The sequence below is a fragment of the Xiphophorus maculatus genome, chromosome 14 (assembly GCF_002775205.1).
Source record: "Xiphophorus maculatus strain JP 163 A chromosome 14, X_maculatus-5.0-male, whole genome shotgun sequence".
Taxonomy (NCBI): domain Eukaryota; kingdom Metazoa; phylum Chordata; class Actinopteri; order Cyprinodontiformes; family Poeciliidae; genus Xiphophorus; species Xiphophorus maculatus.
This window is the reverse complement of record NC_036456.1, coordinates 5334480-5349734: the sequence shown is the minus strand read 5'-3', so window position 1 is coordinate 5349734 and position 15255 is coordinate 5334480. Positions and strand designations below refer to the sequence as shown.

Below are 15255 nucleotides of genomic sequence, written 5' to 3'. Positions count from 1 at the left end.
GCCCAAAGTTAAACCACAGAAACACACTAACAACCACACACTGAAAGTCATCCTGGTTCTGTATGCTGTCTCTATTATTCTAATTGACTTGATCCTGTTTGCTGCTTTTATAAAGCTTCAGGATTAATGGTTAACTGTCGGGAAAACATGCTGTGAATGCTCCGTTTACTTTATCAGTGCTTTTGCGATGGTGAAATATTTCTTGAAAATCAACGTCGGAACTAACGGAGTTGGCAGACATAGAGATGCTCATATAAATAGTTAAGTTAGAATCTGTTTCAACAACAATACAGTTATTATTATGACACTTTCAGTGAACCAATCAGCTGTATAATGAGATTAAATGCTCAAAATACACAGTTAAAAATTAACAGCTGACCAATAAATATATGAAATGCAGCCAAGCTTGGCATACAGCTGAAGCTACAGTATCAAAGTGTTGATATTTTCTATTGTGCTCCTTTGATTTTGGCTCTACCATATCTTTATCCATCTATAGATAAGTCATCCCCTGGGAATCCATGCTGTAGTCAACACCACTAAGATACACAATCTTCTACTTACCATCTTTCCTCGATTCTCTTCTATTGAGGTCAGTTGACGTTTGTCATAAACAATAATCCTGATAAGACAAACAATAGGTCATAGTTAATGTAATGTCTTGTGGCTCATTGTAGCTGATAAAGTCAATAATTCAGAGAGACGACGTTGTGCCTCCATCTCTAGTTTCTCTTTTGACTGTAGAACAACAAATGTGCAACTGTAACGTCACATATGTCGGCATGCACATCTGCGTGTGCCAGATATTACATCCACCTTCTCTTAAAACAAAATACACACACTTTGGCAGTGCAACACTAAATGACACGAACACAGAATCTGACTAGAATTGATCTCAAACTTAAATCAAATGAAGTTATGCCAATATTATCATAACATTTTACAATGAAAGCTATTGTTGTCTGCGACTGGTGCAAAAATAAACCAAACAATTGACTCCATTATCATCATCTCACTGAGAAATGGACAGGATGTCACAAGAGAACTTTGAACTACATCTAAAGTAATGCAGGTTTGATTTTATTAAGTTGACATTTGAAATGCTCTTCATGTAAGACCTTCAAGGAGAAAACCTCTGCTGACCAAAAGGTCTGTCCAAAATTTCTAAACCAAAATCTACATGATCCATAGGACCTTTAAGAAAATATCTTCTGTGGAATTACAAGAGTACAAAAGACAATTAAACATTTGCTTTATAATTTAGTTTTCTTTTAACAAGGTGTTTAGTATGTAGTTTTAATTTTTCACCACTAGGTGGCTGCTCAATCCCATTGATGGATAGTTTTGACCATTGTGTAGTTCAGAGACACGAACATTGTTTACTAGATTTTCTCAGCTGTGTGGGTTTATTGGGAGTGAGACATCAGGCAGGTGCAATCAGTGGTAACCAATAATCACTGATTATTGGTTATTTGCTGTGATGTATTTGTGAATAAACACAAAGATTACTGTCATGAGGTGCGGGGTGAGGTGGAGAGGCAGACGCTGAGGATGCAGGTCTAAGTGAAAAAACAAAGTTTAATGATGATAATGTCTGAATGTTCCAAACAGTCCAAAACCCTGTCAGCACAGCAGAGTGGGAAAACAAAGCTCAGCACTGGTAGCACAGGTACACGAATGGACATGAATGAAAAAACAAATGACTGACTGTTGGTAGACAAGGACCCAACAGAGACGCAGACACACAGGTGGCATTAAATACATGGGAGGGTAATCACAGAAACAAGACACACCTGGGAAACAATCAAGGGTGAGACAGGACAACACGGAGACTCAAAGACACAGGAAACCCTAAATAAACACAGTAAAACACAGATCCTGACAATTACACCATATTGTAGCCATGGTAACATTATTTCATAACTTCATAACCTTTGACCTTCCCTCCTCTGGTCTGTTGGTCTGTTTAACAGCTACAGTCTCAGATCAGCTCAGCCCTCCAGGACTGTCAGCAGCAGAAACAGAAACTTTATACCTGTTGGGGAAAATATAGACTAGATTTGCTTTGCATTGTCTCCACATGATGGTAACGATATAATAGGATCCAATCAAATTCTTGATTAATATGGGTTGTTGCTATGTTGTTGCACGGTGTTTTAAGATCTTGTTCAATGTGCCCTTTTTTAACTTTGAGCCCCTGCCCCTCCAAAGGTCTCTGCACGGCCCTGTGAGTAATACTGTTGGTGCTTGACCTTTGCTTTTTAAAATGCCTAGGAGTATTGATGGGCCTTATTGGGTGTGTGGCACATTTCCCAAACTGTCTCGACTCTGTGTTGAAACTGCGTCACTTGCAGTGACATCTTCTAGATTTAAAAAGTCATTTCAGGTTTTATTTATCTCTGTAGAAACCAAACACAAACTCGCATGTATTCCCCCACTGGCACTGAGATATTTGTATGGAGGAACATCAGTACCTAATTATCAACAGTGACGTAAATGTCATTGCCAGATAAAGACAGTGATTATTGGTAACTAATGACTCCAACGTGGGCAGAACCTGATATGGATCTAAAGGTTCATCTATTCATTTTCTAGTTGGTTCAGGTTGGCTTGCTAAAGCTTTTCCATCAATAAATAAAAATCACATGAAAAGTAAATTCTTTTATTGACTATGATTGTAATTTCTGTTCAGATCAATTCAAGCTTTATTGACAGACTTAAATTCATTTATACACAGATTAAAACACACCATGGAAATCATAATGTCCCCTCAGATATTTATATTTATAATTGTAAAATTCTGAAAAATCTGGAATTGCAACAATTCAAACATTTTTATGCTTTTCTGAATGACTTGTTGCATGAACATACATTTTCTTTTCTACTTTTTATACCACTGATGCTTTTGTTAGCAAAACTCTTTTCTGCAAAGTCACTGATGTCTCAGAGTGACGTTCATGTTATGCTCATCTAAGTTTTGCTGGATGGATCATTTTAATTCAATTTAATTATAATCTGCAACGGATTAGCAAATCAAATTGAAAAACACTAACCACGGCCAGTGTCTGGTCAGTAGTTTTAAGTCATTCAAATGATCACATCAATGTTTTTTCAGACTTTATGCAGAAGATAGCCACTAAAAGTAATTCCGTGACTACCTCCCCAAATATGTGTGTTTTCAACCAGCTGGACGTAGACCTGGTCTCCCTGCTGCAGCTCCACCAAACGATGTTACAAACCATCTTTACAGTGAAACACTTTTGTGTAATTGTTTTTTTTATTATTATTCATCTATACCGATTCCCGCGCCCCCCCTGCAATGTCACTGTGCCCCCCCCAGGGGGCGCGCCCCCCACTTTAAACCAATTACAAATGAGATCCAAACAGGCTTGTTCTGCAGAATGTGTTTAATTACAAAGTCTTGAGAGGCATAAAGATTTTTATCAGTGAATAATTCAGTCATTTAAGAGAAACCATACATTGATTTAGGCCTTTTGTTGTTGCAACAACAACAACATATATAAGTACAGTCAGATCCATTCGCATAATCTGCTAATAAAAAGTCCTGTAGACAATCTTCTGTTTTCTCAACCGTTTTTTAAAATGTCAGAATTGCGACGGAAAGTCAGAGGTAAAGAAAAATTGTAAACATTAGTGGTTTATTGCAGAAAATATTCCAAGGTCATTCTTCATCGGGTACAATTTGAATTCTGGATTCATTCCCACTTGTGCTTACACAATAAATGACTCGAGGGCTGTTAACATAGTAAATTTAGTTTGGAGACAAGAAATTTATTTAAAAGCTTATATGTTAAGCGTATAGTAGCGTAGCATATATAGTTTATTTCAGAGTGGACGCAGAAGAACACCACTGAAGGTGGTGAGGTAATCGTTCTGCCAGATGTGACTGTTTGCATACATCCGCACGTACACTTGGTCTCCTTGTTGCAGTTGCAGCAAAGCTGCATTGCCTCCATTATCAGCCCCATCATGTGATGTTTGGTGGTCAGAGGTTGTCACAACTGTCTCGCTGTTCTTCATAAGGGCTAGACTGACAATTTGTGATCCACCGGCATGATAAAAGAAGGTGAAGTAGTATATGCCTGGAACTGGTGCAACGAAGATACCTGGGGAAAAACAAGATTTAGGTTTAATAAATATTATAAAACACGATTCAGTCTTTTTATTTAAGGAGGTTACTCATTGCGTTGACTTTGGAGAGGCCGCTGACTAGCATGCATAGGCTGTTGACCAAATGGATTGCTGTCCATCAGCACAGATAGGCTAGCATTAGCCTTGGATATGCTCTTACTCTCAGTCTTAATAGTGCGTTCACATCAAATGCGCTTTCAGCATCAGACGTGTCCGGTGTATGTCGAGGCACCTCACGGTTCGTCACGGTGCATTTTGAGCTTCTAGCACGGCGTGATTTGAAGATTTTGGAGCGTTTGATGCATCAAGCGCGTCCGTCACATCTGACACATAGGTTGAGAATGGAAAACAAGGGCTAGAGCCCTCTTTTCTGTGTAACAATAAATATTGTTAATAATAGAATGACCCACCTGTGTGCTGATTGTAGGCATTGCCCACATTGATTATTAGTTTTCTGTAGATTATGATTGTGTCTGTGTTGAAGGGTCCAATGCTTCCACTGCCACCAGTTGCAGCACTAAATGCTATGTTGGTTGCATCTAAAATAAAACAAAAAGTATAAAAATAGCTGTAAACTTTTCCTTTTTTTTAATAATATATGTCTTTCAAATGTCCAAAAGCAGACTTTACCTTTCTTCTTCAGTTCTAGAACCTGGTTTTCAGTCTCCGTCTGTCTCGTTTCCAAGGCTTCACTTTTCTCTTTCAGCTTTGTTTCCACAGTTTCTAGTTTAGCTTTCATGGCTCCAAACTCTTTGAGGAACTTACACATGTCAGGAAAGCATGACTCGATTTCAGTAGCGACTTCTGTTTCAGGTAAAACATCCTGGCCCAAAGTTAAACCACAGAAACACACTAACAACCACACACTGAAAGTCATCCTGGTTCTGTTACGCTGCCTCTAGTACTCTGACTGACTGGATGCTGTTTGGTGTTTTTATAAAGCCTCAAGTTATCTGGTTAATGGTTAACTACTGAAAAACCACGTTGTGTTTACTCTGTTTATTTTTCAGTTCTTTTGCAGAGTTGAAAATGTTTTGTAAATCAGTGTTGGCACTAAGTTTTCATAGAGATACACATGAAAATATCATGCCGAGTAACAATCATCATGAATACAATTCTGTATCTAAATCAATAATTGAAATATTGAATGTAGTTTAAAATAGAGAAAAGGATAAAATTATATCACCACACCCCTAATTTCAAAAAGATTCATGCAGATAAAAATATTCCCATCTGTTTTATAACAACAAGTATAATATTGCTTTGTTTAGCTATTAAAAAGTTTCATTAACAAAGCCAGTCATTTTAAACAATATTACCAAGTCTGGACACCGTCTGATTACCAGGAAATTTAAAGCCAAGAAGCTTTTTTTTTTTTTTTTAATCTCTGTCAGGTATTGTTTTATGAATACTGGTGTAGTGAGGTGGAATATTATAGAACAATAAGCAGCAACACCTGTAGAATAAAAGTGTTGCTGTAAGAGACGGCTGTGTTCCTGTCTGTCTCTTATTTACTCAGCTAGAAGTTTCATCGGCACTGAAGTCAGTCTGTAGTAATAATACTATTCAAACGTTTTAACATTTCTGTTTAAAATATCCCATTGATCTTATGTAAAAAATAAAATCTTACTCATTCAATTCTGGGTTTTCATGTCTGTAAGTCATTACTCATCACAGTTACAACAAATAAAAGCTTGAAATATTTTATTTTAAAACGAGTTTCACTTTTTAAAATGACAATCTTTTTTTTAAATTTTTTTTTACCTCATATTTAATTTTTTTAGATGCACCTCCTTTACAGCCTTGTTGTACAAAATCAAACTCCATCAAGTATCAAACATGCAACAGAAATCTGCAGAGTGAATTTTATTGTCACGTTTGTGGAGGCTGTAAAATGATTTGATTACATTTTAATTTTGTTCCTGGAGCTCTGGGTCTTTTTTTTTTTTTTTTTTTTTTACAGTCACCGTTCCACTGAAGGTTATTTTCCTGATCTACTTGCCGTGTTTGACCAAGTTACTCAATTGTGGGACTTTAATCTGCCGTTATCTGGACAGAATCCACCTTTGAAAGATTTTCCACTGCTTTAAGTCATAAAGCGTCTGACAGGAAATGAGTCGAGTAACACTGGCTGTGTGGTGCAGCCCAAAAGTATTCACACCCTAATCATATTTAAATATAAATGTTTTTTCTTCAAACTGCTGTTTGAGCAACGGTTCAAACATCTGCTGTTTCTTTTTCTGTTTTTTTTTTTAAAAGATTCATCTTTGATGATGAGCTCCAGTGTTGACATTTTCAACATGTCTAACTATTGATTTTTTATTCTTCCAAGGAATTAGACTTTCTTTTTGACAAAATACTTTTCTCTGGACTTTGGCCGTTTTATTTACTCACTGCTTGAAGCAAGGTGTTTAAAATAAGCAATTTATAGTGAGTGAATGAATAGATTAATAACACAATAATTTCCTGGATACGTGAAAATTTATATAGAGCAAAAACTCAGACATAATTTTTAGGTTACATTTTCCATAATTTTGTACATCTTTTGTACTGTCTCACAGTTTTACTTTGGTTTGAGCAGCCCCTCATACTGCATTTAATGAATGTTTGTGATACTTGTGATTGTATGAGTAGCTTGAATATTGTTTCACTCTACAGGAAACATAATGAGTTAGTTATGAGAAGTTCGGCTCCCAAACGGCTGTTAATTTATTGTCAGTTGTAGCTTCAAGAGTCTCAATAAACGAACATGTTTTCTCAGCTTCAGTTTTCGTCATTTAGTTACTGTAGGTCTAGTTAACTATAACTCTGTACTAGTTAATTATCATAGGACATTTCAGCAACAAGGCAGCTCAAAGGGCTTCATATGTTCCAGTTATTACAAATCAAAGGCAGCTCTAGACAGGTGGGGTTTTCAGCCGTGGGTATATTTTCTGTTTATTTCATGAATAGGCGATCAGTGGGGAGTTGGCTCCCCCTTGTGTTGAGTCGGTGCTCCTGCGCTTTCTGATAAAAACTGACCTAAGCATTCCTCAAAGCAGCGGCAGCAGCTGAGCTGAGCCTCAGTGTGGCTGTAAATTCATTTTTGGTTCATTTTTGGCATTTGAACTTCTGTATGGTCCAATGCTTGGATGGGGAGTTCGGTTAGGGGTTCTGTGACATTTTCTTTTGACTAATTTCTTCCTCGTTTTGTGGCCGGCAAGAGAGTTTAGTAATTATAGTCTTTGAGTCTTTGAGTTTAGACAGGAGTGGTTTTGTTTTTTGAGCTATAACGGGATGTGTTTGTGTTTGTTTTAGCTTTGGAAACGCTGAAGTCTTTTTACCACCGCTTGTGTTTCCAAGGAACTGAAGCGGAAGAAAAAGAAAAAATCAATAATTGACCTTAGTTGAGTTTCCTTTGATTATTGACTTTCAATGCTTTTTGTAAATTGTGTTACATCCTGTGTCACCGTAGAGTGACGGGGCTGTAATGGTGGTTAAAGGTTAAATGCAAAGATGACTGGAGGTCAATGGGGCCCACCTGGGAGAATATGAATACCATTAGAGCCATAGATCTGAATTATTAACAATTCCAGGATTTATTGACAGAAAGAGAATATTTACCAGAATTTCTATCTACTTATGATGCTCAGCCAGCAGCTTTGCTCCTTTTCCTAACCTGAAAAATCAGCCATAACCTTCCTGCATTGAAGTTTAAACTAGAACACAAGCTGTCCCATCCACAGGCAGCAGACCCAGGAAACCGTCTGACTATATTTGTTGATTCTTTCTTGACCCTCTTATGAAATCCTGAAATATTTTAATATGTGCCGTAATGTTTATGCTACAAATTTTAACTTTTTTCTTTTGATCGTTTTTGACTTTTCTGTCATAAAAAAACAAAACCGTGACTTGAAAAGAGAACAAAGACACAGAATGACAATGGAGCTCATGAAAAACAATAAATGTGAATAACAACAGAACTTGGAGTGAATGAATGATTATGAACTTTTATTAAAGCAAAGCAAAGAACAAAGCAACGTGCTGCACAGCTTTGGAAACATCTTTAGCAAAACGATCATTTAAAGACAAAAAGTCGTTCACAGCACTTAGAAAATGTTGAATTTTTTGGCTGTAAAATATAAAACTTTATTGTCATGATTGTTACTTCATATATATTTATCAGGGATCCCAAAGTATATCAAGTATTTCTCATGTATAGGATCTATGTGATTCAGAGATGTAGATAAATTTAAGTCACGTTTCTGTTGTCCCATGTAAATAGCTGGTTGTCATGGTGACTTGATGCTCTGGACATATGGACTAATAACTTAATTTAATGGCAACTCTAATTAGGTAAGAAAGAATAACTTCTCAATTCAAAATGACTACAAAACTCCCAGATGTTTTACAAAACAAATTAGTTTTTGAGTTTTCAGGTCTAAAAATCAAACCATCAACGCTGAAATATTGAAAACTGTAAATTGTACATTTTCTTTCATTGATTGTGTGATATCTCTGATGTGTTTATAAAATAAACTCAACTAAACTAAAAGCAGAAATAGGCTGAACTAAAGTTGGATACAGAGATACAGCAAAGCAAAACAGCATTTTTACCAAAAAAAATGTCAAACCAGAGATTAGTTTATGGCTTACAGGTCAGAGCTGTGCTGTCTGGCCCACTGTTTTGGCTGCTTTGAAAGTGAACAGGACGGCAGCGGTTGTTGACTTTGTCACAAGCGACAGTCACATATTTATCTCCGCTATAAAGATAAGTAATGCTGCAATCACTCGTACTGACATTGAGATCATGCAGCCGAACTGGGCTGGTACTGGTGCACAAGTTCATGTCTTGACGTTTCCCAAAGCCATTGCAGATTTTCATATAAAGATTTTCAGCTCCTTTATCAACGAAGGACTGCCGAGGTCTGTCACAGAGTTTGTTTTTTTCCAGGTACCTAAAAAAAATGTGTCAAAATATTACTTTGGAAAAAAGTTCAGGAAGTTAAAAAAGTAAATGTTTTTTTATACAGACCTAGAAATATTCTGACTCTTGAGCCTGAATTGGTTTTACATTTTTATTTGATATACAATAAAATAAGAATTTACATACAGTTGCTGGTGACTATTAACCATAAATATTTCTCATCCAAAAATGGTTTAGGAGAAAAAAATTGTGTTACTTAACCCTCTATGGCATGGCGTTGCCCTCAGGCAACAAACCACATAGCTGTACCTCACATTGCTCCTTTATTTTATTTTTTGGGGGGCATGATTTTTGACATATTTTTGTCCAAAAAATAGTTCTTTTATGAATATAGTTTTTGTTTGATTTGTATTTCATTTCTCATAATCAGTGTAGACAATCTTGGTGTTCTAGACCAATGTTACCCTGAGGCAACAAACCCAAATCTGGTTCCAGGAGGTGTCAGAGTCCGATTTTATGATTGACATGTAATTAGGGACCACCAAGCTCCCAAAGAATGCAGGAAAATATTTCTTCCCCACAAAAATAAAAAGTCATGCCATAGAGGGTTAAATGATACAAACCTTAGTTTTTGTAACCTGATTAATAAACACTGATAAAGGTAAGTACATGTTAATTGAACATGACGTCTTCATTGTGCAACATTCAGGGCATGAACTTCCGTTTCTTCGACCTCGTCGTTTGCTGAGCAGCAGAACTTTCTCTCTTCATAGTCCATCAGTAATCAGCCTCAAGGCTGAATCCCAGCATCCCAAACTGATGTGTAGCTTAGCTCAGAAAGTTGAGCTAACTGAGCAAAACCAATGTGATTTTTGGATTCAGCAACACCAAGATTACTCTAAAAACAGTTGAAAAACCACTGATAATTATTGGGCTGTTGACCGGTGTTAGCAATATATATATATAGTTTATCTTATCTGTTTTTAGTTTTTTTTTTTTTTTTAGCTCTTTGTTAAATTAAATAACTTTGTCAGTGAAATTAGGAAACCAATCAGAACAAGAAAACTCTCTATTATCCTCATACATGATCAAACAGCCTGCAATAGTTATGGCAAGTCGATGTTATTCTATGTGGTCTTTGTTTTTTGTTCTTTTGTTTTACTTAATTTTTTTAAATTTTCTTTTACTTATTTACTTATACTGCCAGTTTTATACTTTTTGTGTGTTTGCATTGGGTATTTTATTAATCACAATGTAATTATGCTGTTAGCTTTATTGACTTTAGCTTTATTTAGGACCATTGACTGTTGTCCTAAAGTGTTAATGGTTTTCTCAGTTGTGATGTCACTGAATGCAGACTGAAGATGTGGCAAAGGGTGACAGACTCTCAGAACTGTTGACCAATCAGGAAACCTTTAACAATTTAGTATTTACCAGTGGTGTAACCAAGGATCTACTTTAACACTGCTATAGCTCAGTTTTCGAGTCCTTCCTACATCGGCTTACCAGGGCCAAAAGGCCGGAGTCCACCCTAACGACTCTGATGGCTCAAATTAGCATCCCTTCTTCAATTGCAAATGTGGTCGTTGACCGTCAGGCCAGAAGGTAGGAGTGTGAATAGTCCATGTTGGGGGTGGGTATCTATGATACCTGCAGGAGATCAGGTCTCCTGTAGGTAGTGCTCTTCAGTTTAGTTTTGAAGCATACATGAAGTGTTTTTGGAGAGATGTGACCTTTTGCAGCTGATCCATGATGTTGTGCTGCATTATCCAGGTCATTTTGCCAAATGTACATAGAGTTTGCAAAACATAGAATCTGTTTCAAAAAATATGCAAAGGTTTTTCTAAAAGAAATTAGTAATGTTTCTCTTTGAAATAAAGCTAAGAGGGTTTAAAATGACAGTTTAGAAATAAACTAACCAAATTAATTGTGTTGATCCACCTCAAAAAAATCATGCAAAAAGTGTAAGCAAAAGAAATCTGGGAGACTTTGCACATGCAAATTTGCATGCAGCCTTTTGTGCTGTGGAGGATAAATAGGTGACTGCTGCTCCCTGCTGCCCTCTGGAAAGAGGTTCTGCAGCATCCGGTGCAGGCCCACCTGGTTCCGAAACAGCTTTTTCCTACTTGCCATCAGACTGCTGAACTCTTAACTGGACTGCACTCAAAAACTGGTCTCCACTTTATACCTTGCACATGTACAGAGCTAAATAACTTCTATTTTACTGTCAGTCCTGCACTTTATATTTTATATTTAGATTTATATTCATATTTTATACTGTTGAAAATGACAACAAAGTCAGTCGAAGTCGAAGTCGAAGTCTAAGGAACAATTGTGCAACTGTGAGATGCGTTGAGGCCATTACCAGGGTACTGATAAGGTAATGGCCCTATTTACAGAACAAAAGCACCTGCTAGATAAAATCCTTCAGGCCAGTTGGACTATCGAAGCCGATATAGGTATATGTCAAAGTGGACTAACTTGAGCTATTCTATTAAACTTTTCCAGTGTTTTGTTTGGACCCTCATTTATTTAGTACAGCAGATGGTATTAGAGAGCAAATTGCTAAATGTTATTGCTATGTGAGCAGAATGTTTTTCCTTTCTTGTTACTAGAGCAGCCAGTATTTTAGTTACTGAATCCTGTCTTATTGGGATGATAAATAGTTTTATTTATTTTTAGGGTAACTTACTTTTTCCATTCAGAATGTGAGGAAGTGTCAAACACCGTCTTCAGAACGTGTTTGGAAACAAACTTGTTGTAGGCGTTGTTGTTACGATTCTTCATACAAGGTTTAGGATTGTAGGTTATGGTCTCTCCGATGTTCCTGTTTCTAAAATGACGGCAAAAGAAATTCTTGAAAAACATTTTGTCAGAAAATTGACAGAAAAATCTGAAATGAGTTATGCTCTTCTTCATGAACAAAAGACTGTTTTAGACAACAAATTGCTGCTTTATCAGTTTTTGAAACATTGCAGTGTATTTGAACCAGTTGAACTGTTTTATATATGATATGGGACAGACTAAAAGATTAATTATGAAGTGACAGAAAAATGACAGAATATTTTTAAGTGTGGAAAGCGTTGCACTTGAACTCTGATACCCCCAAATAAACTCGCTAACAACTATTGCCTTTAGAGCAATGTGAACTTAAGTCCATTTGTTCTCCACAGATGTTTCTGTTAGAGAACAGCAGTGAACAAACAGCATCATGAAGATCATAACTAACATGTAAGCTGGGAAATTACAAAATGATATGCAAATCAAAGATTAATCTTTTTTTTAATATGTCCTTTTCATGTCCTGCTAATATTCCATCGCAATATTTAATAATCAACACATACAATAAATTATTATTTTTACTTCTAAGAGGAGGGAAATGTGTGTATATATATATATATATATATATATACATATACACAATATATTTGCTGGGCTGCACAGTGGCGCAGTTGGTAGCACTGTTGCCTTGCAGCAAGAAGGTCCTGGGTTCGATTCCCGGCCAGGGTCTTTCTGCATGGAGTTTGCATGTTCTCCCTGTGCATGCGTGGGTTCTCTCTGGGTACTCCGGCTTCCTCCCACAGTTCAAAAACATGACTGTCAGGTTAATTGATTTCTCTAAATTCTCCCTAGGTGTGAGTGTGTGTGTGAATGGTTGTTCGTCCTGTATGTCTTTGTGTTGCCCTGCGACAGACTGGCGACCTGTCCAGGGTGAACCCCGCCTCTTGCCTGGAACGTAGCTGGAGATGGGCACCAGCAACCCTCCCGACCCCATTAGGGACAAGGGTGAACAGAAAATGGATGGATGGACAATATATTTGCAATATATTAGCAATATGATTGACAGCATCAACTACAAAAATATTTTTGTATCTTATGGAACTGTATTTATTAGCTCTATGTTGAAGAAGGGAACTTTGTCACTGAAAATAGGAAACCAGTAAAATCTAACATGACAAACGAAACAAGAAACCCAACCCACTGCTGCTGTGCATGAACAAGTTGATGCAGGTTGCTTCTTGTTTCGGTTCCACTTTGTTAGTTTGATACTCTTTTGTATGTTTGCACTGGGTGTTGGGTATGTAAAGAAGCACAGGCGAATTAGCCTGTTAGCTTGGACAACTGACTGTTGTCATAAAGTGCTAAAGTTTTTCTCAGATGTGATGTCACTGAATGAAGGAGTGCAGAGTGAAGATGTGCTAAACCATTTACTCAGCTTAGGAACACAGACTCTTACAACTGTTGACCAATAAGGAAACCTTCCTAAATTAGCCAAACCTATACACCAGCAGTGTAATCAAGTTTGGTTTTTTTTATCTGCACTTGTATTTTAATCTTTAATCATATTATTGCCACTAAAGGGTCTTATTAATCTGTCTTATGGAACAACCAAAGTGCCATTAATTTAGAAAACAGCCATCATGTTCCCAGTCTTTTAGAATGAAGATCAGTTGGACCCTAATTGTTTTTGGACCATTTTAATTTTACCATGTGTCAAAAATATTTTCAAAAATGTCAATAAAGAACTTACTCATTTTCTCTACCAAAAATTAGATTCTCTCTTCTACTCTGGCTTTGGACCGGGCCGCGGCCAGAGGCGGTCCTACCCCGGTCGTTATTGTAAAATAAAAATAAAATTGTTCTTGATAATTAACATGATTAAATAAAGGTCAAATAAAATAAAAACTTACTCTTCCCCTTCAGGAATTGAGGCCGTGTCAAATTCCTCCAGAGGAACATGATTGTGAACAGAATCGTTGTTCTCCTCCGTACCAGGATAGAGAAGAACAACAAGGACAGCGACCAGCAGGACAAGGACAGCAATCACAAGAGCAGCTTTCATCTTTCTAAAATGACAAAAAGCAAAAAATTACTGACAACTTCTTTGAGCCTAAGAACCTAACATAACTTATTTTCTCATTCATTCACATAAGTTATGTTTTGACAACATATTCTTTGTAGATTTATTACATTTTGCATAAATCTAAGGATCTAATAGGTCAATATTTTCATGTAAAACTAACTGTGCTAACTTGTTTTTGCTAAGATGTTTCATTGTGTAAATCCACTGAATTTAATATATTTCCTGTTTTGGGACTTTCAAAGAAGCTTTTCTTCCTGACAAATATGCAATTTGAAGATGAACACAATTAATTTAAATTATCATAAAACGTCTGGTGACCTGTCCCTTGTGAACGTTGACCACCAAACCCCTCATGACCCTTCAAGTATTAAAGGTGCCAGATAATGAATAATTGGATGGTACAACATGGTACAACACCACAGCAAAAACATTCAACCCCCACTATATTAAATCTAATCAGTCCCTAATTCAAAGCAAGTATTGATACATTACAATCATTGGCAGAATGTCCAGTTAGTAGCAGAGAGTCATCAGCCGTCACAGAGCAGCAGCACAACTAAAGGAAGAAACTAGGAGACCAAGATGAGGAACTGCTGCACAGTTTTATTCCCTAAACTGGCTTCTTATTTTTTGACAATATGTTACCAAGCCAGTCTGACCAGTTGTGAAGGTGTAAGCAGCAGCTGTGTGCATGCAAGCAACTAAGATGTACATCTCCTTATATGGAAGACAAAACATGACTAATTTCCTCCACAGCACTCAGCAGCTACACTGTCTAGGGATTGAATATAAACAATTTACTTCCTCCAACAGTTGAACTGCTTTGGCGTTAAACTAAAAAAAAATAAGAAAAAATCTATAATGCTAACAAGTGAGTGAAAATAAACAGTGTTATCTTGGCCTCTAGCAGACATAGAGAGACAAGAGAGCTGTGTGTGTGTCTACATACCAACCTGTTTGACTTTTTTGGTCTGATGTGTTTGTTTTGAGAATTTCATAATGATGAAAACTTATCAAATTTAAGGTAGCTAACGATGACTAAATGATGGATGCTGCTGATTTTTTAAAATAATCATCTTTCATTGACTTTAAGAGATTATAATTTTCTTAAAATGGAAAATTTTAAATATAGCCGAGCTTTTATAATAACTAAAATTGCATCATGCTGGAGTTTTTTTACTGAAAAGTCGATTTTGTTTTAACTAAATCAGCATTTAATTAATTGACTAAATTTGGATAGATATAGCAGGCATTTTGAAAGAAAGAGACTCAAATCCTGTTCATGTAACAGAGAATAAATTTATCCAATGAAGCCTAAAACTCTTTGAAAACA

At 36.5% G+C, this 15255-nt stretch overlaps 2 protein-coding genes across 3 annotated transcripts; both read right to left on the bottom strand.

The window, feature by feature from the left end:
• Positions 1-3389: 3389 nt before the first annotated feature.
• On the bottom strand, positions 3390-5067 carry LOC102220658 (cerebellin-1-like). The gene is made up of 3 exons (XM_005816040.2): positions 4783-5067; positions 4563-4691; positions 3390-4127 (listed from the first exon to the last, which is right to left on the bottom strand). Exons 1-3 carry the CDS (start codon positions 5027-5029, stop codon positions 3847-3849), a joined length of 657 nt encoding a protein of 218 aa, XP_005816097.2. The 5' UTR covers positions 5030-5067; the 3' UTR covers positions 3390-3846.
• Positions 5068-8162: 3095 nt separating this feature from the next.
• On the bottom strand, positions 8163-15011 carry LOC111611237. Of its 2 annotated transcripts, XM_023347121.1 has the most exons (4): positions 14415-15011; positions 13750-13905; positions 11751-11891; positions 8163-9089 (listed from the first exon to the last, which is right to left on the bottom strand). In XM_023347121.1, the coding sequence occupies exons 2-4, from the start codon at positions 13899-13901 to the stop codon at positions 8777-8779; spliced, it is 606 nt and encodes a 201-aa protein (XP_023202889.1). In that variant the 5' UTR covers positions 13902-13905; positions 14415-15011; the 3' UTR covers positions 8163-8776. The 2 variants fall into 2 exon arrangements, with proteins under 2 accessions (XP_023202889.1, XP_023202890.1); XM_023347122.1 differs by lacking the exon at positions 14415-15011 and having other exon boundaries at positions 13750-14154.
• Between the last annotated feature and the right edge of the window lie 244 nt (positions 15012-15255).